The sequence below is a fragment of the Elephas maximus genome, chromosome 24, assembly GCF_024166365.1.
Source record: "Elephas maximus indicus isolate mEleMax1 chromosome 24, mEleMax1 primary haplotype, whole genome shotgun sequence".
NCBI classification, from domain to species: Eukaryota; Metazoa; Chordata; class Mammalia; order Proboscidea; family Elephantidae; genus Elephas; species Elephas maximus.
The window spans coordinates 62,616,707-62,644,210 of NC_064842.1; the positions used below are offsets into that span (position 1 = coordinate 62,616,707).

The 27,504-nt window shown below is 38.9% G+C and overlaps 1 protein-coding gene and 1 long non-coding RNA gene across 5 annotated transcripts in view; one reads left to right on the plus strand and one right to left on the minus strand.

Annotated features, from left to right (window-relative positions):
* LOC126066822 (uncharacterized) overlaps positions 1-27,504 on the plus strand; it is a 917,409-nt gene that overhangs the window by 729,243 nt on the left and 160,662 nt on the right. The gene's annotated exons all lie outside the window — the stretch shown is intronic.
* Positions 1-27,504, minus strand: part of KCNT2 (potassium sodium-activated channel subfamily T member 2) — a 571,079-nt gene that overhangs the window by 93,867 nt on the left and 449,708 nt on the right. For all 3 annotated transcript variants that reach the window (XM_049868194.1, XM_049868195.1, XM_049868196.1), the window contains exon 21: positions 790-901. In XM_049868194.1, the coding sequence (XP_049724151.1) occupies positions 790-901 (112 nt within the window). The remainder of the gene's footprint in view (positions 1-789; positions 902-27,504) is intronic.

Here is a 27,504-nt window from a genome sequence, read left to right on the forward strand (position 1 = left end):
GTAATATCATAGAATGTTTTGTCTTGAACATCAATGGTCTTAAATTTCACTTACTGCAGTGACTTAATAGCTATATTATCTTGAACAGATTACTTAACCTGTCGTAGTTTTCTCAGCTGGAAACAGGGAATAACAATGATTTCCCCACGTCCCTAAAGGAGCAGTCCTAAGACCCCAATAACACAATGTATGTGAATCAGCTTTGGAGATGGAAATGAACAGACCTGAGTGCAGAAAACATACTTCCCTGCTCAACAATGTTTCCCAGGACTCAGGAGTTGGTGGTCTATCTTGCCACAGTAAGCAATAATCTCAGCTTTGTCTCGGGTTGTGTTGATGGCATTTAGGAGGCTACCTTTCAACAAAGCCTACAACCTTTCTGACCTTGAGGATTTTTGAAAGCTGCAAAGCCCTATATAAATACAGATCCCATGATACAGTAAATCACTCATAATATTATCAATACACCTTGCATTTTAAATGAGTATATACATATCTTTTGCATTTAATTCTTCAGTAAGTCATGTTTTCAGTTTATGATTAATAATGATAACACAAGATAACTTTGTCATACTCACTTGTGATGGAAATGGTTCATATTCATCAATTCAGATTTTTTAAGAAGATTGTAAATTAGAAGCTTAGCCTCAAAAAAAGGAACTCAAATAGCATTTTTATTTTTATCATTTCATGGCATTTCTTTCTATATAGATGTGTATAGAAATTTCCAGAGTTACCCATTCAATCAAAATAGTTAAATCTGATATTCTTTATAAAGTGAAATCTTACCTTTTCCAGTTTTGAAAGAGCAAGAGAGTAACAGTCTTTGGCTCTGAATTGCATGAATCTCATGTTGGCTGGGTGAGTAAGCTCTGTGATAATACTGAGACTGGAAAACAACCTACATTTCAAAGAAACATTTGCATTACACTAACAATCCAATATGGTATTTTTTTTATAACAATATATTTATGAGCGAGCGATTCTTAGCCTTAGGCAAAGTACTACACAAAACTCCCACAGCAGGCGATGCCACATAAAGTGTTCTGCACAATGCAAGAAAAGTGAAACACTAGTCTCCAAAGTATATTTTAACCACATTTTAGCACAATAGGAAAAATAAGTTTAGTCATTTGGCTTTTATTAGAAATTTTCTCTCTAAAACTATGAAGCAGTCAAGAAACTGAGAGGAGATTTAAAAAGTTACACGGTTACTTTCTGGACAACATCGAAAGGGAAATTTATAAGGTGAATATTCTTACTGGCAGAAATTTTACATTCTGAGTTCACGGTCCATTATGTGAGCTGTTTGCTCTATGACTTCTTGTTCTCATAGTAGGCAACTTCTAAATGTCAAATCTTACCAGAGTGTACTTCTGAGAAGAAACACTTTAATTTAAATAAAATTTTATTGTAATGAATTGGGGTCAAGACAAAGCATGGACAGTATTGTTCTAACTGGACTCTGGGGATTTTCACATGTCCCATACCTTTGAACCACTTTCCCCCCAATTTCCTTCCTCCCCAAAAATATCCACGAGCATGTGAACATAAATGATTTTTTCTCCTTTTTCCCTCAGAGAAAAGGGACAGAATATAGCAGTAAAGGCCTTTTTATTTTTCCTGTTATTGATGATCTGATTCTTACCTGGTATATCTATGTACCACTGGTAGCTCTCCTGGTTCAGACAGTTTGGGGTTCTCTGTGGCAGGCTCTCTGTGTGATACTCAGCATGTCTTTAAACTCAGACATAACCACTGCATTCCCATCACTAGGTTGAGCCCGCACCTTGAACTCTGGGAATAGAACTGACTGAAAATAGGCAGGATATAAACAGCCTGTCAGTGGCTCAACAACAAATCAGCTTCTACTGCTGATCTCACTCTCACTTCCTGCCACAGTTCCAGTAGTGAGGGAGATGCTGCTTCCACGTGTCTGAGCACTTGATTTGGTGCCTCACAGAGAAATGCGCTTCTTAGGAAGATGGGAGCCCTGTCCCTGAACTGTAGCACTACAGATAAATTTTTAACTGTCCTCAGCTCTAACTCCCTAGTGCTCATTGCTAATTTGCTAGGATCTCTTCCTTCTCCCCGAGAGAGTGGGCTGCCGTGGCTGATTAGCATCCTGAAGAGGCTCTGTTACCCCCAGCCTGTGGTCACCTGTCTTTCAGGTCTGGCTATACTCTGGGCTTTAATCACCATCCCAGTTAGGACACTAAACAATTCTTAGTTTCCTTCAGAACTATTCATGAAACTTGTATGCTCTTTTGCCTACCTCTGTGGACCAATAAACCAGTTGCCATCAAGTAGGTTCCAGCTCATGGCAACCCCATGTGTGTCAGAGTACAACTTTGCTCCTTAGGGTTTTAATGGCTGATTGTTTAGAAATAGATCACCAGGCCTTTCCTCCAACGTGCCTCTGGGTAGATTCAAACCTCCAACCTTTCAGTTAGCAGCTGAGCATGTTAACTGTTTGTTACAGTCCAGGAACTTCCACGGATAAGTCGAGCCGTGTCATCAGCTATTTCCATTCCTTACAATAAGAAGAAATATTGCTAGTATAATATGGCTTAATTTCTATTTTGAGAACAAATTAGCTGAAAGGTTGGCAATTCAAATTCACCCAGAGGCGCCTCAGAAGACAGGCCTGGTGATCTGTTTTTGAGAGATCACAGCCTTGAAAACTCTGTGGAGCAGTTCCACTCTGCACACATGGGGTCGCCTTGGTTCAGAATTGACTCCACTGGCAACTAACAACAACACTGAAATGATGTTGGCAAAATAACAATAGGATTGTAATTCCTTATGCTGATTTTTAACATTAAAAAGATAGTGCTTTTATTTGTGCAATTTATCACAATAGTCCTGTGACTTTGAGTTGTCTGAGGGAACTCAACCTGAGATTCTATGAAGGAGGGTATTGTGAACTTAAAGATAAGGTTTGTGAAGTGCTTAACACAGTGTCTGAACACACAATAGGTACAAAAGTCTTAGTTGTGGTGGTATTACTATTGTCTAAGCATTTTTCCTTTTCTCATGTTGCTATTTCTGCCTGAAATGCACTTTTTTCCTCATTTTCCTTTCTCATCGCCTTAAAAAAAAAAAAAACCCTTTAAAGTTCCTCTCAAATCTAATTAAGATTTAGAATCTCCTGAAGTCAGAATCACTCCCTCCATTTTGGCTCCCTGTTATTTGATTTATACCCCTTATTACGCTACGTCTTGCACTGTTGTTGGTTTTATCCACACCCTGGCTCTCCTACTAAATTATAACATCTAAAAAGGCAAAGTTTCCCTCTGTAAGGATAAATACAAATCACAAAGAAAAGTAATAATTATTCTCCCCTGATATATTTCCCCTCCCTTTTATTTATTTATTTATTTTTTCTTAGAGGATTTATCTTAGAAAACTTTTAATTGCAAATTCTCTCTCTGCCCCTTTGATATGTATGCAAATCTTTTTAAAAGGTAAATAAGCCTAGGAATATTAGTCTTTCACAGGGAACTGGGAGCCGTCTCTTTAATTAAAAGGCAATCATCAAGGAAGATAGTGCTCCTATCTCCATATTTCCATGGAAGGGAAGGTAGGAGTCTGGCATGTGGCTCCAAGTTGCAAACTATCCCTTGTCATAAAGATACAGTAAATGTATTACTATGTGAATTTAGGATGGAAACCCTGGTGGCACAGTGGTTAACAGCTACGGCTGCTAACCAAAAAGGCTGGCAATTCGAATTCACCAGGTGCTCCTTGGAAACTCCATGGGGCAGTTCTACTTTGTCTTATAGGGTTGCTATGAGGCAGAATCAACTTGACAGCAATGGGTTTTTGGTTTTTGTCTATAACAAGGAACCCTGGTGGCGCAGTGCCTAAGAGCTCAGGCTGCTAAACAAAAGGTTAGCTGTTCGAATCTACTAGCTGCTTCTTGGAAACCCTGTGGGGCAGTTCTCCGTCCTATAGGGTCACTGGGAGTGGGAATTGACTCGACAGCAACTTTTCTTTTTTTAAGTTAATCTATGACAAGTGGAACTATCAAGTCTGCTTGCTTGAGAATGAGTTATCATTTATCTTGAGAACATGTATGTAATGGGTTGTAACTGGAGGGCTGTATAAAAAGAGTGAAGTTTCTTTTTGTCTTTGTAAATCACTTTAGCGGATTGTCAGTGATGCACATCACATCCTGGTTTAATGTGAATTCAATAATAAAACCGACTTCCTTCTCTTCAACCTCCGTTGATAGGTTTTCTGCATTAGAGGATATATATATATATATATTTTAATTATATTTCTCCAACACTTTGTCAGTGTTTACTACTGCACTCTATTCCTTTAATAAATAAATCTTTGTTAAAATAAACTACTCCTCAATTCTCGTTCGTGCATTTTTGGATAAGAGGTTTAATAGATAAAATCTCGATGAAGAGGATGTTCCAATTTAACTAAATTCATTTACAGGAAAACATTGTATTATCTATATTCTGCATGTCTTTTTCTTCTAGAAGCCTTACTCTTCTTCTTACTCAAAAGTCAACTAAGTAGTAAATTCAATAAATCAAAGTTAATTTTTTTGAGCAACTCTTAAAAAGTTAGAATAGTGACCTGATGGAGAAAATATCAATGACTTCTTGGGCAAGCACAACTCCATCTGGTAACCCTAAGAAATGCCGTCAGCTGCCAAGTCTCATATCAGCTGGCAGTTTCAAAAGTACTTTTTAAGAAAATATTTTAAAATAATGATGTCATTAAAAGTATTTACAATAATACAGGTTGTCAGAGGCAATATTCAATAATCTGTGATCACAGAAACAAAATTAATAAACAATGGTACAAAAACGGATTAATGAAAACAAAGCCCTATAACCTTATTTGGAGTCCCTGGGTGGTACAACTGCTATAGACTGCTAACTGCAAGGCTGGAGGTTCACGTCCACCCAGAAGCACCTTGGAAGAAAGCCTGGTGATCTACTTCTGAAATATCAGCCACTGAAATCTATGAAACACAGTTCTATCTCTGACACACATGGGAACACCATGAGTCAGACTAGACTCAAGGACAACTAGTCACTGGTATAGCCACATTTAGGCATTAAATCCTATCCATGCTCTAAGACTCTAAAAAGAGCAATTAGCTTACTTAAGGTTCTCCTCTTTGCCTTTTCCCTTTTTTATCTTTTGGAAGGGATAAACAATTAGGAAAAAGTGTCCATACAATGGTAGTACCAGAAATTTCTGGAGCACTATTCTCAGAGTTTCCCACGTATCTTGTGGTAGATTTAGGAAGCCCACTATTACAGGACAGCAAAGTTACACACACTCCTGCCTGATAATTCAATGTCCATCTGCCTGACTTCTTTGCTTCTGAATGTTTTCCACTTGTATTAGAAATCAAGTGAGTCACTTATTACACCCTCAAATCTCAGAAAACTATTCTTATGATTTACGTGCCATTATTAGTTTGCAGATGAGGAAACTGAGGCACAGAAAGGCAAAATAACATGCTCAGTGGAAACAGAGAGTCTGGGCCTTACCCAAGCGGTCAGGTTCTAGAGCTTTCCTTAATTATTATATATATAGGTGGGTAGATCACTGGGAAGGAAACTCAAATGGCCCAAAATAACATAACGTATTACGAAGAATATCTAGTGGCATGTTGGAGTTTCTGATATTAAATGTCAATACACAATTTTAAAAATATAGCAGTTTGTATTCTTTCTCTATCCTGAAATAGTTGTTGCTGGGTCACAACTTCGTAATTGTTATTTTTATTTACTGAGCTCCATATTTAATATTTAAGTTAAAGAAAATTACCAAGCATTTACTATTAGCAAGCTCTGGTCTCTAGGTGATACAAAGATGTAAAAAGTGAAATTCCTGATTTTAAACACTCTGATCTAACAGAAAAACAACGAAGATTGATGAATTAAAAAGTTGTGCATGTTTTTCTAGGAGTGATAAATCGTGGCTGACTGAATGCTCACAGATAAGTAGCCTGAAGACACTAGTGAATGGCTAGCACGTGAAGAACATCTGTAAAAGCTAAAAGCAATATTTATCAGAGAAAATAAAAATTAATGAAAATTAATTTCATTGTTTGGAAAATTATTTTCTCTGACAAATATCACTTTTAGCTTGTACATATGCCATTATTCTAACTTCGAGGAAATTGGTGTTGAATCGGTTGCCCTTGCTTATAATCTTTTTCTAACATGTTATTCAAACAGGTATGTACACACATACGTAGTTAGCTAGATATGTTATATATGAGATTTTGGTAAAAGTGAGTGATTATATGATTGAGTGACCTGGTCATTGTATTTTAGGTGACTTGTAGAGTTCAAATTAGATAGGAAAACAAAATTTATAGAATGTGTCATTTCTGCTCTGTATAAATGAACTGACTCCCCTTAATGTTATTTTAAATGGAGAAAGTGAATGTCTTAGCTAAGCCTGCCACCTAGTGAAAATTTAGGGGTATATAATACATAACATACTATCGTGCAACACTGCCCATTTATATCTATAAAATAATTTACTTCTGAGGAGGCGGGGCCAAGATGGCGGACTAGGCAGACGCTACCTCGGATCCCTCTTGCAACAAAGACACGGAAAAACAAGTGAATCGATCACATACATAACAATCTACGAACCCTGAACCACAAACACAGATTTAGAGACAGAGAAGGAACTAATACGGGGAAGCAGCGATTGTTTTCAGAGCCTGGAGCCAGCGTACCAGTCAGGTACGGCACAAGCACAGAGAGCTGCTCCACCCCCCTGAACACCGGGAGAGGGCCCAGCCGGTTCGCATGGGCGGCGTGGCAACGCAGCCGGTGGGAGAAGTCCCCGGGAGGCAGTGACTGGTCTTGGAGCCGGGAGAGCAGCGTCCCAGCCGGGGAACCGTCCGGCCGGGATTCGGACTGGATGCAGGTACGGCATAAACACGGAGAGCTGCTCCACCCCCCTGAACTAACCCCGGTAGGGGGCCCAGCCGGTTCGCTCGGGCGGCATGGGACGCAGCCCGTAGGTGAAGTCCCCAGGGGGCAGCTACTGGTATCGGAGAGGGGAGAGCAGTGTCCCAGCCAGGACACTCGGTCACGGCACAAGCACGGGGAGCTGCTCCACTCACCTGAACTAACCCCGGGAGGGGGCCCAGCCGGTTCGCCGGGGCAGCACGGCGACGCGGCTTGCGGGACGAGAAGTCCCCGGGAGGCAGCGACTGATTTTGGAGTCGAGAGTGCACCGTCCCAGTAGGGGAGCCTTGACCCTGGGCGTGGGGCTGGAAACGGAGGATCTGACCATGACTCCAGCGGGCCAGACCTCCCGGGGGCAATCTCCACACAGCCAGCATACATAGGTAACGCGCCCCGTGGGAATCTCAGATATAATAGTCATTCCAAGCAAGACAAGCAACTCTGGCTATATTCTGAGGTGCTACTCTCCTCCTATCTCTCTGTTCCCTCCCCCACCCTCCCCAGGCGCCTTCATTAACATCCGAATAGCCTAAGCCAGAGGGAGAACTCTGATAGGGATCTGACTGCATTTTTTTTTAGCGGATTTTCTGGAAAAACTAGTTTCCCAGTGATGGCTCGGAGACAAAATCCATATCAAACCACTTAAAGAAGCAGACCATGACAGCTTCTCCAACTCCCCAAACAAAAGAATCAAAATCTTTCCCAAAAGAAGATACAATCCTGGAATTATCAGATACAGAGTATAAAAAACTAATTTACAAAATGCTTCAAGACATCACAAACGAAATAAGGCAAACTGCAGAAAAAGCCAAGGAACACACTGATAAAACTGTTGAAGAACTCAAAAAAATTATTCAAGAACATAGTGGAAAAATTAATAAGTTGCAAGAATCCATAGAGAGACAGCATGTAGAAATCCAAAAGATTAACAATAAAATTACAGAATTAGACAACGCAATAGGAAGTCAGAGGAGCAGACTCGAGCAATTAGAATGCAGACTGGGACATCTGGAGGACCAGGGAATCAACACCAACATAGCTGAAAAAAAATCAGATAAAAGAATTTAAAAAAATGAAGAAACCCTAAGAATCATGTAGGACTCTATCAAGAAGGATAACCTGCAGGTGATTGGAGTCCCAGAACAGAGAGGGGGGACAGAAAACACAGAGAAAATAGTTGAAGAACTCCTGACAGAAAACTTCCCTGACATCATGAAAGACAAAAGGATATCTATCCAAGATGCTCATCGAACCCCACTTAAGATTGACCCAAAAAGAAAAACACCAAGACATATTATCATCAAACTCGCCAAAACCAAAGATAAACAGAAAATTTTAAAAGCAGCCAGGGAGAAAAGAAAGATTTCCTTCAAGGGAAAATCAATAAGAATAAGTTCAGACTACTCAGCAGAAACCATGCAGGCAAGAAGGAAATGGGACAACATATACAGAGCACTGAAGGAGAAAAACTGCCAGCCAAGGATCATATATCCAGCAAAACTCTCTCTGAAATATGAAGGCGAAATTAAGATATTTACAGACAAACACAAGTTTAGAGAATTTGCAAAAACCAAACCAAAGCTACAAGAAATACTAAAGGATATTGTTTGGTCAGAAAACCAATAATATCAGATATCAGCACAACACAAGGACACAAAACAGAACGTCCTGATATCAACTCAAATAGGGAAATCAGAAAAACAAACAAATTAAGATTAATTAAAAAAAAATACACATAACAGGGAATCATGGAAGTCAATAGGTAAAAGATCACAATAATCAAAAAGAGGGACTAAATACAGGAGGCATTGAACTGCCATATGGAGAGTGATACAAGGCGATATAGAACAATACAAGTTAGGTTTTTACTTAGAAAAATAGGGGTAAATAATAAGGTAACCACAAAAAGGTATAACAACTCTATAACTCAAGATAAAAGCCAAGAAAAACGTAACGACTCAACTAACAAAGTCAAACACTACGAAAATGAGGATCTCATGATTTACTAAGAAAAACGTCTCAGCACAAAAAAGTATGTGGAAAAATGAAATTGTCAGAACACACATAAAAGACACATAAAAAGACGTCAAAATGACAGCACTAAAAACTTATTTATCGATAATTACCCTGAATGTAAATGGACTAAATGCACCAATAAAGAGACAGAGAGTCACAGACTGGATAAAGAAACACGATCCATCTATATGCTGCCTACAAGAGACACACCTTAGACTTAGAGACACAAACTAACTAAAACTCAAAGGATGGAAAAAAATATATCAAGCAAACAATAAGCAAAAAAGAAGAGGAGTAGCAATATTAATTTCTCACAAAATAGACTTTAGACTTAAATCCGCCACAAAGGATAAAGAAGGACACTATATAATGATAAAAGGGACAATTGATCAGGAAGACATAACCATATTAAATATTTACGCACCCAATGACAGGGCTGCAAGATACATAAATCAAATTTTAACAGAATTGGAAAGTGAGATAGATACCTCCACAATTATAGTAGGATACTTCAACAGACCACTTTCGGAGAAGGACAGGACATCCAGTAAGAAGCTCAATAGAGACACGGAAGATCTACTTACAACAATCAACCAACTTGACCTCATTGACTTATACAGAACTCTCTACCCAACTGCTGCAAAGTATACTTTTTTTTCTAGTGCACATGGAACATTCTCTAGAATAGACCACATATTAGGTCATAAAACAAACCTTTGCAGAGTCCAAAACATCAAAATATTACAAAGCATCTTCTCAGACCACAAGGCAATAAAACTAGAAATCAATAACAGAAAAACTAGGGAAAAGAAATCAAATACTTGGAAAATGAACAATACCCTCTTGAAAAAAGACTGGGTTATAGAAGACATCAAGGAGGGAATAAGGAAATTCATAGAAAGCAAAGAGAATGAAAATACTTCCTACCAAAACCTCTGGGACACAGCAAAAGCAGTGCTCAGAGGCCAATTTATATCGATAAATGCACACATACAAAAAGAAGAAAGAGCCAAAATCAGAGAACTGTCCCTACAACTTAAACAAATAGAAAGTGAGCAACAAAAGAATCCATCAGGCACCAGAAGAAAACAAATAATAAAAATTAGAGCTGAACTAAATGAATTAGAGAACAGAAAAACAATTGAAAGAATTAACAAAGCCAAAAGCTGGTTCTTTGAAAAAATTAATAAAATTGATAAACCATTGGCTAGACTGACTAAAGAAATACAGGAAAGGAAACAAATAACCCGAATAAGAAACGAGAAGGACCACGTCACAAAAGAACCAAATGAAATTAAAAGAATCATTTCAGATTATTATGAAAAATTGTACTCTAACAAATTTGAAAACCTAGAAGAAATGGATGAATTCCTGGAAAAACACTACCTACCTAAACTAACACATTCAGGAGTAGAACAACTAAATAGACCCATAACAAAAAAAGAGATTGAAACGGTAATCAAAAAACCCCCAACAAAAAAAAGCCCTGGCCCGGATGGCTTCACTGCAGAGTTCTACCAAACTTTCAGAGAAGAGTTAACACCACTACTACTGAAGGTATTCCAAAGCATAGAAAATGACGGAATACTACCCAACTCATTCTATGAAGCCACCATCTCCCTGATACCAAAACCAGGTAAAGACATTACAAAAAAAGAAAATTATAGACCTATATCCCTCATGAACATAGATGCAAAAATCCTCAACAAAATTCTAGCCAATAGAATCCAACAACACATCAAAAAAATAATTCACCATGATCAAGTGGGATTTATACCAGGTATGCAAGGCTGGTTTAATATCAGAAAAACCATTAATGTAATCCATCACATAAATAAAACAAAAGACAAAAACCACATGAACTTATCAATTGATGCAGAAAAGGCATTTGACAAAGTCCAAAACCCATTTATGATAAAAACTCTTACCAAAATAGGAATTGAAGGAAAATTCCTCAACATAATAAAGGGCATCTATGCAAAGCCAACAGCCAATATCACTCTAAATGGAGAGAACCTGAAAGCAATTCCCTTGAGAACGGGAACCAGACGAGGATGCCCTTTATCACCGCTCTTATTCAATACCGTGCTGGAAGTCCTAGCCAGGGCAAGTAGGCTAGACAAAGAAATAAAAGGTATCCGGATTGGCAAGGAGGAAGTAAAGTTATCACTATTTGCAGATGACATGATTATATACACAGAAAACCCTAAGGAATCCTCCAGAAAACTACTGAAACTAATAGAAGAGTTTGGCAGAGTCTCAGGTTATAAAATAAACACACAAAAATCACTTGGATTCCTCTACATCAACCAAAAGAACACCGAAGAGGAAATAACCAAATCAATACCATTCACAGTAGCCCCCAAGAAGATAAGATACTTAGGAATAAATCTTACCAAGGATGTAAAAGACCTATACAAAGAAAACTACAAAGCTCTACTACAAGAAATTCAAAAGGACATACTTAAGTGGAAAAACATACCTTGCTCATGGATACGAAGACTTAACATAGTAAAAATGTCTATTCTACCAAAAGCCATCTATACATATAATGCACTTCCAATCCAAATTCCAATGACATTTTTTAATGTGATGGAGAAACAAATCACCAACTTCATATGGAAGGGAAAGAAGCCTCGGATAAGTAAAGCATCACTGAAAAAGAAGAAGAAAGTGGGAGGTCTCACTCTACCTGATTTCAGAACCTATTATACAGCCACAGTAGTCAAAACAGCCTGGTATTAGTACAACAACAGGCACATAGACCAATGGAACAGAATTGAGAACCCAGATACAGATCCATCCACGTATGAGCAGCTGATATTTGACAAAGGACCAGAGTCAGTTAATTGGGGAAAAGATAGCCTTTTTAACAAATGGTGCTGGCATAACTGGATATCCATTTGCAAAAAAAGGAAACAGGACCCATACCTTACACCATGCACAAAAACTAACTCCAAGTGGATCAAAAACCTAAACATAAAGACTTAAACGATAAAGATCATGGAAGAAATAATAGGGACAACCCTAGGAGCCCTAATACAGGGCATAAACAGAATACAAAACATTACCAAAAATGACGAAGAGAAACCCGATAACTGGGAGCTCCTAAAAATCAAACACCTATGCTCATCTAAAGACTTCACCAAAAGAGTAAAAAGACCACCTACAGACTGGGAAAGAATTTTCAGCTATGACATCTCCGACCAGAGCCTGATCTCTAAAATCTACATGATTCTGTCAAAACTGAACCACAAAAAGACAAACAACCCAATCAAAAAGTGGGCAAAGGATATGAACACACATTTCACTAAAGAAGATATTCAGGCAGCCAACAGATACATGAGAAAATGCTCTCGATCATTAGCCATTAGAGAAATGCAAATTAAAACTATGATGAGATTCCATCTCACACCAAGAAGGCTGGCATTAATCCAAAAAAGACAAAATAATAAATGTTGGAGAGGTTGCGGAGAGATTGGAACTCTTATACACTGCTGGTGGGAATGGAAAATGGTACAACCACTTTGGAAATCTATCTGGCGTTATCTTAAACAGTTAGAAATAGAACTACCATACAACCCAGAAATCCCACTCCTCGGAATATACCCTAGAGATATAAGAGCCTTCACACAAACAGATATATGCACACCCATGTTTATTGCAGCTCTGTTTACAATAGCAAAAAGTTGGAAGCAACCAAGGTGTCCATCAACGGATGAATGGGTAAATAAATTGTGGTATATTCACACAATGGAATACTATGCATCGATAAAGAACAGTGACGAATCTGTGAAACATTTCATAACATGGAGGAACCTGGAAGGCATTATGCTGAGTGAAATTAGAGGCAAAAGGACAAATATTGTATAAGACCACTATTATAAGATCTTGAGAAATAGTAAACCTGAGAAGAACACATACTTTTGTGGTTACGAGGGGGGAGGGAGGGAGGGTGGGAGAGGGTTTTTTATTGAATAATCAGTAGATAACAACTGCTTTAGATGAAGGGAAAGACAACACTCAATACATGGAAGGTCAGCTCAATTGGACTGGACCAAAAGCAAAGAAGTTTTCGGGATAAAATGAATGCTGCAAAGGTCAGCGGAGCAGGGGCGGGGGTTTGGGGAACATGGTTTGCAGGGACTTCTAAGTCAATTGGCAAAATAATTCTATTATGAAATCATTCTGCATCCTACTTTGAAATGTGGCGTCTGGGGTCTTAAATGCTAACAAGCGGCCACCTAAGATGCAGCAATTGGTCTCAACCCACCTGGAGCAAAGGAAAATGAAGAACACCAAGGCCACACGACAACTAAGAGCCCAAAAGACAGAAAGGGCCATATGAATCAGAGACCTACATCACCCTGAGACCAGAAGAACTAGTTGGTGCCTGGCCACAATCGATGACTGCCCTGACAGGGAGCACAGCAGAGGACCCCTGAGGGAGCAGGAGATCAGTGGGATGCAGACCCCAAATTCTCATAAAAAGACCAAACTTAATGGTCTGACTGAGACTAGAGGAATCCCGGCGGCCATGGTCCCCAGACCTTCTGTTGGCACAGGACAGGAACCATCCCTGAAGACAACTCATCAGACATGAAATGGACTGGTCAGCGGGTGGGAGAGAGACGCTGATGAAGAGTGAGCTAATTATATCAGGTGGACACTTGAGATTGTGTTGGCAACTCTTGTCTGGAGGGGGGATGGGAGGATAGAGAGAGAGGGAAGCCGGCAAAATTGTCACGAAAGGAGAGACTGAAAGGGCTGACTCAAGAAGGGGAGAGCAAGTGGGAGTACGGAGTAAGATGTATGTAAACTTATATGTGACAGACTGATTGGATTTGTAAACTTTCACTTGAAGCTTAATAAAAGTTAATAAAAAAAAATAATAATTTACTTCTACTGAACTATAACATTTTATGTTTACAGATTAGGTTCTCCAATGGATTTAATGTGTATTTCAAAAAATACCAATACTTTACTTCAATTTCTGGGCTTTAATATGAGCTAAATACATTTTGAGTATAGAGCATTTTAGAAATAAATTGATATAATAAGTCCTATTTCCCAAGGGGAAACCCTGGTGGCACAGTGGTTAAGTGCTACAGCTGCTAGACCAAGGTCGGCAGTTCAAATCCGCCAGGTGTTCCTTGGAAACTCTACGGGGCAGTTCTACTCTGCCCTATAGGGTCACTATGAGTCAGAATTGACTCGAAGGCACTGGGTTTGGTTTTTGGTTTGGTTTATTTCCCAAGGTACTAGGATCATTATAAAGCAATTTTATAATTAAAGAATAATATAGTTTGTTCTATTTAAAAGTTTTCCTTTTTTATTGTGCTTTAGATGAAGGTTTACAGAGCACATTAATTTCTCATTAAACAATGAATATACATATTGTTTTGTGACATCAATTGCCAAGCCCACAACGTGTCGACACTCTTTCCTTCTTGACCTTGAGTTCCCTATTACCAACTTTCTGTCCTCTCCTGCCTTCTTGTCCTTGCCTCTGGGCCAGTGTGCCCATTTAGTCTCATTTTGTTTTATGCACCTTTTAATCTTTGGCTGAAGGGTGAATCTCAGGAGTTACTTCAGTACTGAGGTGAGGTAAAAGTGTGTTTCGTGGCCATACTCTCGGTTCTCCAGTCTCTATCAGACCAGTAAGTCTGGTGTTTTTTTCTAAGTTAGAATTTTGTTATACATTTTTCTCCAGCTCTGTCTGGAACACTTTATTGTGATCCCTGTCAGAGCAGTTAGAGGTGGTAGCCAAGCATGATCTAGTTGTGCTGGACTCAGTCTGGTGGAGGCTGTTGTAGTTGTAGTCCATTAGTCCTTTGAACTAATCTTTTCCCCATGTCTCTGATTTTCTTCATGCAACCTTGCTCCAGACAGGGTAGAATAAGTGGAATATCTTAGATGGTCACTCACAAGCTTTTAAGACCTCAGACACTACTCACCAAAGTAGGATGTAGAACATTTTCTTTATAAACTATCTTATGCCAGTTGAGTTAAATGTGCCCCAAGACCTTGTTCCCCAGCCCTCAATCCAGAAATTTGGTTCTTCAGGGAGTTTGGATGTATCTATGAAGTTTCTACGACCTTGCATTGGTCAAGTTGTGCTGACTTCCCCAGTACTGTGTATTGTCTCACCCTTCACCACAGTTACAAATTCCTATTTAATGTTTTTTCCCTCCCCACTCTTCCTCTCCTTTGTAACCATCAAAGATTGTTTCTTTCTGTATGTAAACCTTTTCATGAGTTCTTATAATAGTGGTCTGATACAGTATTCGTCCTTTTGTGATTGACTTATTTCACTCAACATAATGACCTCCAGATTCATCCATGTTGTGAGATGTTTCACAGATTCATCATTGTTCTTTACCATTGTGTAATATTCCATCGTGTGTATGTACCATTGTTTATCCATTCATAAACGCAGGTCTTTAAAAAGAAATGAAAAAAGAAAAGACCAAAACGGATGTCAGAAGAGACTCTGAAACTTGCTCTTGAACATCCAGCTGCTAAAGGAAATGGAAGAAATGATGAAATAAAAGAGCTGAACAACAGATTTCAAAGAGTGGCCCAAGTAGACAAAGTAATGGGCACTTAGGTTGTTTCTGTATTTTTGCTATTGTGAATAATGCTGGAATGAACGTGGGTGTGCATATTTTTCTATTCATGGGATGGCTCTTATTTCTATAGAATATATTCCAAGGAGTGGGACAGCTAGATCATATGGTATTTCTATTTCTAAACACCATATCACTTTCCAAAATGATTGTAGCATTTTACATTCCCAAAAGCAGCACATAAGACTTTCCTATCATTGTTGTATGTTCTGACTAAGTGATATGAAACCCCCATGTGTCCGTCAGTTTGACATACTCTGGTGGCTTATGTGGTGCTGTGATGCTGGAAGTTATACTACCAGTATTCAAATACCAGCAGAGTCACCCATGGTGGACAACTTTCAGCTGGGCTTCCAGACTAAGACAGGCTAGGAAGAAACACCTGACGGTCTATTTCTGAAAAGAATTAGCCAGTAAAAACCTTATGAATAGCAGTGGAGCACTGTCTGATATAGTGCCTGAAAACAAGCCCCTCGGGTTGGAAGGCACTCAAAAGACAACTGAGAAAGAGTGGCCTCCTCAAAGTAGAGTTGGCCTTAACGACTTGTATAGAGTTAAGCTTTCGGGACCTTCATTTGCTGATGTGGCATGACTCGAAATGAGAAGAAACAGCTGCAAACATCCATTAATAATCCGAACATGGAATGTAAGAAAATTGGAAATCATCAAAATGAAATGGAACACATACACATAGATATTTTAGGCATTAGTGAGCCGAAATGGACTGGTATTGGTCATTTTGAATCGGACAATCATATGGTCTACTATGCTGGGAACAACAACCTGAAGCAGAATGGCGTTGCCTTCATCGTCAAAAAGAACATTTCAAAATCTATCCTGAAGTACGATACTGTCAGTGATAGGATAATATCCACCTATTATGAAATCCAGTATATATGAATGTTATTCAAATTTATGCACCAACCACTAAGGCCAAAGATGAAGAAATTGAAGATTTTTTACCAATTTCTGCGGTCTGAAATTGATGGAATATGCAATCAGGATGCATTGATAATTACTGGTGATTGGAATGCAAAAGTTGGAAACGAAGAAGGATCAGTAGTTGGAAAATACCGCCTTGGTGACAGAAACGATGCCGGGGATCACATGACAGAATTTTGCAAGACCAACCACTTCTTCATCGCAAATACATTTTTTTCAATAACATAAACTGTAACTATACACATGACTTCACCAGATGGAATACACAGGAATCGAATTGACTACATCTGTGGGAAGAGATGGTGGAAAAGCTCAATATCACCAGTCAGAACAAGGCGTGGGGCCAACTGAGGAACAGACCATCAATTGCTCATACACAAGGTCAAGTTGAAGCTGAAGAAAATTAAAACAAGTCTATAAGAGCCAAAGGATGACCTTGAGTATATCCCACCTGAATTTAGAGACCTTCTCAAGAACAGATACGACATGTTGAACAATAATGACTGAAGACCAGATGAGTTGTGGAATGATATCACGGACATCATACATGAAGAAAGCACAGGTCATTAAAAAGAAAGGAAAAAAAGAAAAGACCAAAATGGATGTCAGAAGAGACTCTGAAACTTGCTCTTGAACATCCAGCTGCTAAAGGAAATGGAAGAAATGATGAAGTAAAAGACCTGAACAAGAGATTTCGAAGGGTTGCCCAAGTAGACAAAGTAAAGTATTATAATGACATTTACAAAGATCTGGAGTTAGAAAACCAAAAGGGAAGAACATGCTTAGAGTTTCTCAAACTGAAAGAACTGAAGAGAAAACTCAAGCCTCTAGTAGCAATACGCGGAAACCCTGGTGGCATAGTGGTTAACTGCTACAGCTGCTAACCAAAGGATTGGCAGTTTGAATCCGCCAGGCACTCCTTGGAAACTCTATGGGGCAGTTTTCGTCCATTTAAACTACAGACAATCTATGAGTCGGAATCGACTCGACGGCACTAGGTTTGGTTTTTGGTTTGGTTTAGTAGCAATACTGAAGGATTCTATGGGGAAAATATTAAATGATGCAGGAGGTGTCAAAAGAAGATAAAAAGAATACACAGATTCACTATACAAAAAAGAATTGGTCAATGTCCAACCATTTCAGGAGGTAGCATATGATTAGGAACTGATGGTTCTGAAGGAAGAGGCCCAAGCAGCACTGATGGCTTGATTGAAAACAAGGCTCCAGGAATTGACGGAATAGCAACTGAGATGTTTCAACAAACAAATGTAATGCTGGAGGGGTTCACTCATCTATACCAAGAAATTTGGAAGAAAACTACCTGGCCAGCTGGCTAGAAGAGATCCATATTTATGCCTGTTGAAAACAAGTGATTCAATTAAATGTGGAAATTATCCAACAATATCATTTATATCACATGCAAGTAGAAGAAGATCATTCAAAAGCAGCTACAGCAGTACATTGACAGAGAATTGCCAGAAATTCAAGCTGGATTCAGAAGAGGACATGGAACCAGGGATATCATTGCTGATGTCAGATGTCATATGGATCTTGACTTAGAGTAGAGAATACCAGAAAGAAGTTTACCTGTGTTTTATTGACTATTCAAAGACATTTGACTGTGTGGATCATAACATACTACGGATAACATTGCGAAGAATGGGAATTCCAGAACACTAATTGTGCCCATGAGGAACCTGTACATAGATCAAGAGGCAGTCATTTGAACAGAACAAGTGGATACTGCATAGTTCAAAGACAAGAAAGGTGTGTGTCGTGGTTGTAACCTTTCACCATACTTATTCCATCTGTATGCTGAGTAAATAATCAGAGAAGCTGGATTATATGAGGAAGAATGGAGCATTGGGATTTGAGGAAGACTCATTAACACCTGAGATATTCAGATGACACAAACTTGCTTGCTGAAACTGAAGAGGACTTGAAGCACGTACTGATGAAAATCAAAGACCACAGCGTGCAGTATGGATTACACCTCAACATAAAGAAAACAAAAATTCTCACAATTGGACCAATAAGCAACATCATGATCAAGGTAGAAAAGATTGAAGTTGTCAAGGATTCCATTCTACTTGGATCCACAATCAACACCCATGAAAGTGGCAGTCAAGAAATCAAACAACGTATTACAGTGGGCGAATCTTCTTCAAAAGACCTCTTTAAAGTGTTAAAAAGTAAAGATGCCACTTTGAGGAGTGAGGTGTACCTGACCCAAGCCATGGTGTTTTCACTTGCCTCATATGTATGCAAAAGCTGGACAACGAATAAGGAAGACTGAAGAAGAATTTATGCCTCTTAATTGTGGTGTTGCTGAAGAATATTGACTATATCATGGACTGTCAAAAGAATGAACAAATCTGTGTTGGAAGAAGTACAATAAGATTGCTCCTTAGAAGCAAGGATGGCAAGACTACATCTCACATATTTTGGATGTGTTCTCAGGAGGGATCAGTCCCTGGAGAAGGACATCATGCTTGGCAAAGTAGTGTGTCAGCAAAAAAGAGGAAGACCCTCAACAAGATGGACTGACACAGTGGCTGCAACAATGGGTACAAACATAGCAACGATTTTAAGGATGGCGCAGGACTAGGCGGTGTTTTGTCCTGTTGCACATAGGGTCCCTATGAGTCAAATCTGATTCTGTAGCACCTAACAAGAACAACAAGTGATATGAATACAATTTTGGAGATATATAAAGTAGCAATGGACTAGTTCACTGCCAACATTAGTCATTCAATAAATATTTATGACATGCCTAGTTATGCTAATCAATAAAAATAAGAAAATATATCATATACTCCATTTCACAGACTATTAAGAGAGCTCTGAAACTTCTTCTGTTTGTATTTTAAAGCAAAACAAATAGTGCTTCCACTCCTCGGAATATATCCTAGAGAAATATGAGCCCTCGCACAAAAAGATATATGCACAACTATGTTCATTCCAGCACTGTTTACAATAGCAAAAAGATGAAAACAACCTAGGTGCCCATCAACAGATAAATGGATAAGCAAATTATGGTTTATTCACACAATGGAATGCTACACAATGATAAAGAACAAGGATGAATCTGTGAAATATCTCATAACATGGATGAACCTGAAAGGCATTAGGCTCAGTGAAATTAGTCAGTCACAGAAAGACAAATATTGTGTGAGACCACTATTATAAGAACTCAAGAAAAGGTTTAAATACAGAAGAAAACATTTTTGATGGTTACGAGGGTGGAGAGGGAAGGAAAGAGGTATTCACTAACTAAATAGTAGGCAAGAATTGTTTTAGGTGAAGGGAAGGACAACACACAATACACGGGAAGTCAGGACAACTGGACTAAACCAAAAGCTAAGAAGTTTTCTGAATACAACCAAACACTTTGAGGGCCAGAGTAGCAGGGGCGGGGGCCTGGGGACCATGGTTTCAGGGGACATCTAGGTCAATTGGCATAATGAAATATATTAAGAAAACATTCTGCATCTCACTTTGGTGAGTGGCATTGGGGGTCTTGAAAGCTAGCAAGCAGGCATCTAAGATGCATCAGTTGGTCCCAACCCACCTGGTGCAAAGGAGAATGAAGAACACTAAAGACACAAGGAAAATATGAGCCCAAGAGACAAAAAGGGCCATATAAATGAGAGACTCCATCAGCCTGCAAATGGAAGAACTAGATGGTGCCTGGCTACCACCAGTGACTGCCCTGACAGGGAATATAACAGAGAGTCCCTGATGGAGCAGGAGAAAAGTGAGGTGCAGAACTCAAATTTTAGTAAGAAGACCAGACTTAATGGTCTGACTGAGACTGGAGGGGCCCAGAGGTCATGGCCCCTGGACCCTGAACTCTCTGTTAGCCCAAAACTAAAACCATTCTCTAAGCCAACTCTTCAAGACAAAGATTAGACTGGACTATAAGACATAAAATGATACTGGTGAGGGGGATGTTCTTGGCTCAAGTAGACACATGAGACTAAGTGGGCAGCTCCTTTTCGGAGGCAAGATGAGAAGGCAGAGGGGGACAGAAACTGGTTGAATGGACAACGGAAATACAGAACAGAGAGGACGAATGTGCTGTCACAGTGAGAGCAATTAGGGTCACATAACCACGTATGTACAAGTTTTTGTATGAGAAACTGACGTGAACTGTAAACTTTTACTTAAAGCACAATAAAAAAAGAAAAACAAGCATAAGAACAAACAAATCTAGAAAAATTTTACACTATCGTAATCAAGAAGTCCCTGGGTGGTGTGAATGACCAATGCACTCAGCTGCTCATTCAAAGTTTAGAGTTTCAAGTCCATCATTCAGAGGCTCCTTGGAAGAAATGCCTGACCATCTAATTCCAAAAATCAGCCACTAATAACCCGACAGAGTTCTACTCTGAAACCCATAGGGGTCGCTATGAGTTGGAATCAACTTAATGACATCTGGCTTGAATTTTTTAATTTTTTGTTTTAATCAAAATATGACTTACTAAGCTAGTATGTTACACTGTAAATTCTGATCTTTCATGTCGGCCAGAAATTATATTTTTAACTAATAGGGAGAATACATTAATAAACTTAGATATATAGGTATGTTTAGCTACGTGAATAAAGTTTTAGGCTATAATTAACTGCCAACACTTTAAGATGTCTGCGTTAGTAATAAATGAGTGTATACAAAATAGCAGGTATCTTCCGGTTTTCATCCATTTAAACTACAGACAATCTAAACATTGAAAATCCTTTGGCACTAAATAAAGGAATTACTCTTGCAGTTACACATATCCAGCATTTATTTTAAATTGTCTTATTTTATAGTTATATTATTTTGAAGTACGTTATTTCCCATATGTATACCCAGGTTATTTTCTCAATAAGGTTATTGTAGCAAAGTAAAGACAATATTTAATTTTTTTTTTTTAAACTTGCCTTTCTATACAGGCAATACAAAAGTCTTCTAACTGGTCTGCTCTCATGGAAAACCCTTGCTTTCCTCAAAACCATTCTCCACATTGAGCTAATATGATGTTTTTAAAACTTGGTCCCTCAATGATTTCCCGTTATTCTTAAATAAGATCAGGTTATTAATAAACTCAGTGACGTCGAGTCGATTCCGACTCATAGCGACCCTATAGAACAGGGTAAAACTGCCCCACAGAGTTTCCAAGGAGCACCTGGCAGATTCGAACTGGCAACCCTTTGGTTAGCAGCCGTAGCACTTAACCACTACGCCGCCAGGGTTCCCAGGTTATTAATATGACCTTCAAATCCTCAAATTACCTGGATTCTAATTTCCATTTTAGCCTCATATCACACCAGCCTTCCCCTTGCTCTACTCCAAGCCCTTGAATATGCCACATTCTTAGCATCTTTGTATATGCTGCCCCACCTGGAATGTTCTACACACCTTTTGTCCACTTAACCTCTATTCATCCTACAAGTAACATATTAAGTACCAATTCCTCAGGGAAGTATTCCCTGACCCATAGGACTAGGTCAGATATTCTTGTTATCTGGGTCTATATAACACTCTCCTTTTTATAATAGTTGCTACACTTCTAATTCTTTAGTTAAATCTTCAAATGACTTTGCTTAATATCTTCCTTGTCAGACTATTAGCATCCTGAGGCCAGGAGCTCATCACTGAATAAGGAGCCATAGGATCCTGCATAGACTCAGACACTTACTAGATGTTCAATAGATATTTCTGGGCTAAACATACTGTATTAACGATTTACAGTTGAGAGTGACCTTAGTATTCACCCTATACAACCATCCATTTGATGCAGTAATTTCTTTATCACTTTCAAAACAAATGATAAATCCATGACTTGTTTGAATGTTTCCAAGAGCTCCTGACCTTACAAGGCTACTAAGCTAAATGTTAGAAAACACAAGCAATGGTAAAAAACAAAAACTTCTCCTTCACGGTAAAACAAAATCAATCCCCCAAAACATCTACGTGAAATCACTTCTGGATTCAAATGAAACTAGTAACTATGTAATTCTGTACCATATCGCACTAAACATTATTCTGGGTTCTCTCCAGAGGAACTTCTGTGTCCCAACTCTAAGGCAAAGTATTGTCATCTCCCTTTTCTCTTAACTCACAGGTTTATGTTCTAGGCCTGTATCTGCCATTATTGTGCTATATGTGCTAGCCAATTGTTTAGGATTGCAGAAGCCTCATCTGAGTAATGAAATAAACATAATCCCTTCCCATGGGAACCTGGAACCTCTGGGATAAAGTCTGTCCCAGAGGAGGTTTGCTGCTATAAAGGGCTACCAAAAACCCACAAAGGTGAACACAATATGAAAGAAGGAACATGTCCGGGTAAGTGAGCAAAATTGACTAGACTGTTACGAGACGGAGTTATTCAGGCACAGCGTGACCGAGGCTGGAGACACCTCTTGGCTGAGCCATCTGACACGAAGAGAATGCTTCAGGAGTGCTCTTTGAACATGTCGGTGTTATAATTTTCAATGCTATACTCTTGAGTGTTGGAATGTTCTAACTTGGGATGCTGAAGTATGGAGAACTTCCTTTTTAGGTGTACTCTGGAAGGAATGACAGTTCTCTCAAAGAATCATGCAGGAACCAAACTAACAGATGCATAATTGCCACAGTGGATGAAGACACACTGAATTTTGTAGTTTGATTTTCAACCACAAAACCCTGTTTAATTTACAGATGCAAATCCAGATGAAAAGGAATTCTCCCTATGCCTTCATCTGTCCAGCACATACACACACATATCTAATTAGTGAATGGATGAGATTCTTCCATTTTGCCTACGGTCCTTTTGAACTGTATAACCCTGAAGGGTCCTTAGACAATACGGGGAGAGGGGAGGCTTGTTAAGTGATGCCGTCTGTACTAGTAATCCCGGAAAGTACAACCTCAAGTGATCAACTTGAGCTTCTGAACAAAAAAATAAGGTTAAAAAAATTTAACCATATTTGCATCCAGCCTGGTAAAACAGGCCATACCACTTACATAAATAACTGGTGAACCAGAGCAATCTTACTTTCATTTTATCCTGAAACTCCATCTCATTCCCGTCTCCTGGGAGCTAATGTATATTTAGATTGAAGAATTTTCTAACTTATTACTTGGTAGTTTTAAAAGCTGAAAATGTAAAAGTCAACATACCCTACATCAAAATGGAATATCACAATAATCAAATCAAAATGACAAATGTCCACATAATCATTTACAAATGTTAAAATAAAATGTAACATCACTTCATATAAATTAATGACATACAGTAATCTTTATTTGCTGAGTACATACAGATACTAAGGAAACCATAAGATTTTTCTTTTCTAGAAATAAACCAACAAAAAATATCACATCTAACTTCTTGCTAAGTATTCTACATAATAAAAATACCATGACGTTTCCACTGAAAATACCTTTTGTGATCACTGCACTTCAGAAATATCAATTTGGGGAAGTGTTCTTTTAATAAACAACAGCTGCCAATTATCCTTTGCCTCTTATGTGCCAGGCACTGCTGAGTACTTAACTGGAATCATTTCAGTGGACCATCATCTCAGGAACCTTGCTTGGCAGTATGATGCCATAGTATGGACATGTTCAGACTGCCTGGATTAAAGGAAAGTTGACTTTAGGCTTTGGAACTCTTCTGGTTTAAATCCTGGCTCCATCAATACTAGCCGAATGATTCTTATAATGTCTGTAATTTACTTTAAAATACTTCAGCATAAACACTGTGATAGGTGCATGTGTCAGTTTAAGTTATACTCCAAGTGCAGCTAGCTTTCTAATTCACCTTCCAGGGTGACTCAGTTTGATTTTCAGTAGGAAAGTCCATATCCCAGAATTGGCTAGCAGAACTGCTTCTGTTGCATATACTTCTATCAACATCAGACATTTTACTAATTAACCAATTAGAAATTGATTCTCCACTGAGGAAATTAATAGTATTCACAAAAATGTGTGAATTGGCTAAGATATTTTAGAGATACAGCTCACTCTTTTATAATCAAGGTGTAAGAATTTAGTCTCTTTAGTGATGGGGCCCCAAGCATAAATCCTAAATAGTCTGGTATATAGCCACTGTGTCTGAGGATTTCTGGTTGCCTGAAGCTTCCTTAAAAGGGTAATAGACTCCAACTCTGCAATGTCTGTCTCCAGGGAATTTCAAACAAAGTGGCAGATACCAAAAAATTTTTTAAAAACCTGTTGTCTTCCAGTTGATTCCAACTCATAATGACCCTATAGTACAGAACAAGGCTGCCTGTAGAGTTTCCAAGGAGTGGCTGGTGGATTTGAACTGCTAATCTTTTGGTTAGCAGCTGAGCTCATAACCACTGTGCAACCAGGGCTCCAAGTGGTAGATAGAGCACCTAAAAAGACAGAGAACCGGAAGCAGGATAAAGAGAAAAAAAAAGGCAAAGAAAGTAGAGCTCAGTGCTAGCCCATAGTTGGAACTGACTCCATGGCAACTAACAACATAACAACAGCCCATAGTAGATAATCAGTAATTATCTGTTGAGGGTTTCTGCACAGGAATGACTATAATAACTGACAGTGGAATTTAATCTGGATAAGGAGAGAAGAAAAGAACTCATGTGATGTGGAATGATGAAAAGGTAGTAGGATTAGTAGATTGCAGGTTCCAGAGGGTTAAAGTCTGTTGGAGTTGGAGTATTAGAATAAGTGAGGCAAAAAATAATTAGTAGTTGTCATAAAATTGAATGCCAGAAACTGAGACTATGGAGGGTAAATCATTGCTAGCCCAAAGTCAAGACTATGACCGTAAGAATGGATGGCTCAGGTAAAATGAAGGACAAGAATGATACCCCAGGGTATTGAAAGGACCATCTCTGTAAGACAGTTGAAATCACCAAGATTATAGTAGAAGCACAGTTCGCTGGTAAGAGATACAGTGAAGCAGGGACTAAAATCTTCATGAAATGAAGGAACAATGACCTCAAGGTAATAGTTAACTACACCTATAAAGTGGAAACTACCAAGTATGTATTATTTTGTTTACTTATATAGGTAATATTTCTTATATCATAGGGACCTATAAGCTTCTTACTTTTTTAATATGTAAGACTAGCCTAGGTTAGCATGCCTGGATTACTATTCTATGAATTACTCCATAAAAAAAGAAAAGTTGCATAGAATTCTTTTTTCCTGAAAAATACTGTCTTGTTGTTGTTTGTTATTAGGTGCTGTTGAGTCAGTTCCGACTCATAGCGACCCTATGCAAAACAGAACGAAACACTGCCTGGTCCTGCACCATCCTTACAATCGTTGTTATGCTTGAGCTCATTGTTGCAGCCACTGTGACACTTGACCTCGTTGAGGGTCTTCCTCTTTTCTGCTGACCCTGTACTCTGCCAAGCATGATGTCCTTCTCCAGGGACTGATCACTCCTGACAACATGCCCAAAGTGTGTAAGACACAGTCTCGCCATCCTTGCCTCTAAGGAGAATTCTGGCCACACTTCTTCCAAGACAGATTTGTTCATTCTTTCGGCAGTCCTTGGTATATTCAATATTCATTGCCAAGACCACAATTCAAAAGCATCAACTCTTCTTCGGTCTTCCTTATTCATTGTCCAGCTTTCACATGCGTATAATGCGATTGAAAATACCATGGCTTGGGTCAGGCACACCTTAGTCTTCAGGGTGACATCTTTACTCTTCAAACACTTTAAAGAGGTCCTTTGCAGCAGTTTTGCCCAATGGAATGCGCCTTTTGATTTCTTGACTGCTGCTTCCATGGCTGTTGATTGTGGATCCAAGTATAATGAAATCCTTCACAACTTCAATCTTTTCTGTTTATCATGATGTTGCTCATTGGTCCAGTTGTGAGGATTTTTGTTTTATGTTGAGGTGTAATCCATACTGAAGGCTGTGGTTTTTGAACTTCATTAGTAAGAGTTTCAAGTCCTCTTCACTTTCAGCAAGCAAGGTTGTGTCATCTGCATAACGCAGGTTGTTAATGAGTCTTCCTCCAATCCTGATGCCCCATTCTTCTTCATATAGTCCAGCTTCTCGGATTATTTGTTCAGCATACAGATTAAACACATATGCTGAAAGAATACAACCGTGACGCACACCTTTCCTGACTTGAAACCAATCAGTATCCCCTTGTTCTGTCTGAACAACTGCCTCTTGATCTATGTAAAGGTTCCTCCTCAGCACAATTAAGTGTTCTGGAATTCCCATTCTTCGCGGTGTTACCCATAGTTTGTTATGATCCACACAATCGAATGCCTTTGCATAGTCAATAAAACAGAGGTAAACATCCTTCTGGTATTCTCTGCTTTCAGCCAGGATCCACCTGACATCAGCAATGATATCGCTGGTTCCACCTCCTCTTCTGAAACTGGCCTGAATTTCTGGCAGTTCCCTGTCAATATACTACTGTAGTTGTTTCTGAATGATCTTCAGCAAAATCTTGCTTGCGTGTGACATTAATGATATTGTTCTATAATTTCCACATTCGATTTGATCACCTTTCTTGGGAACAGGCATAAATATGGATCTCTTCCAGGCAGTTGGCCAGGAAACCATCTTCCATATTTCTTGGCATAGACTAGTGAGCACCTCCAGCAATGCATCTGTTTGTTGAAACATCGCAATTGATATTCCATCAATTCCTGGAGCCTTGTTTTTCGCCAAAGCCTTCAGAGCAGCTTGGACTTCCTCCTTCAGTACCATCGGTTCCTGATTATATGCCACCGCTTGAAATGGATGAACATCAACTGATTCTTTTTGGTATAATGACTCTGTGTATTCCTTCAATCTTCTTTTGATGCTTCCTGCATCATTTAATATTTTCCCCATGGAATCCTTCACTATTGCAATTCAAGGCTTGAATATTTTCTTTGGTTCTTTCAGCTTGAGAAACGCTGAGCGTGTTCTTCCCTTTTGGTTTTCCATTTCCAGCTCTTTGCAGATGTCGTTATAAT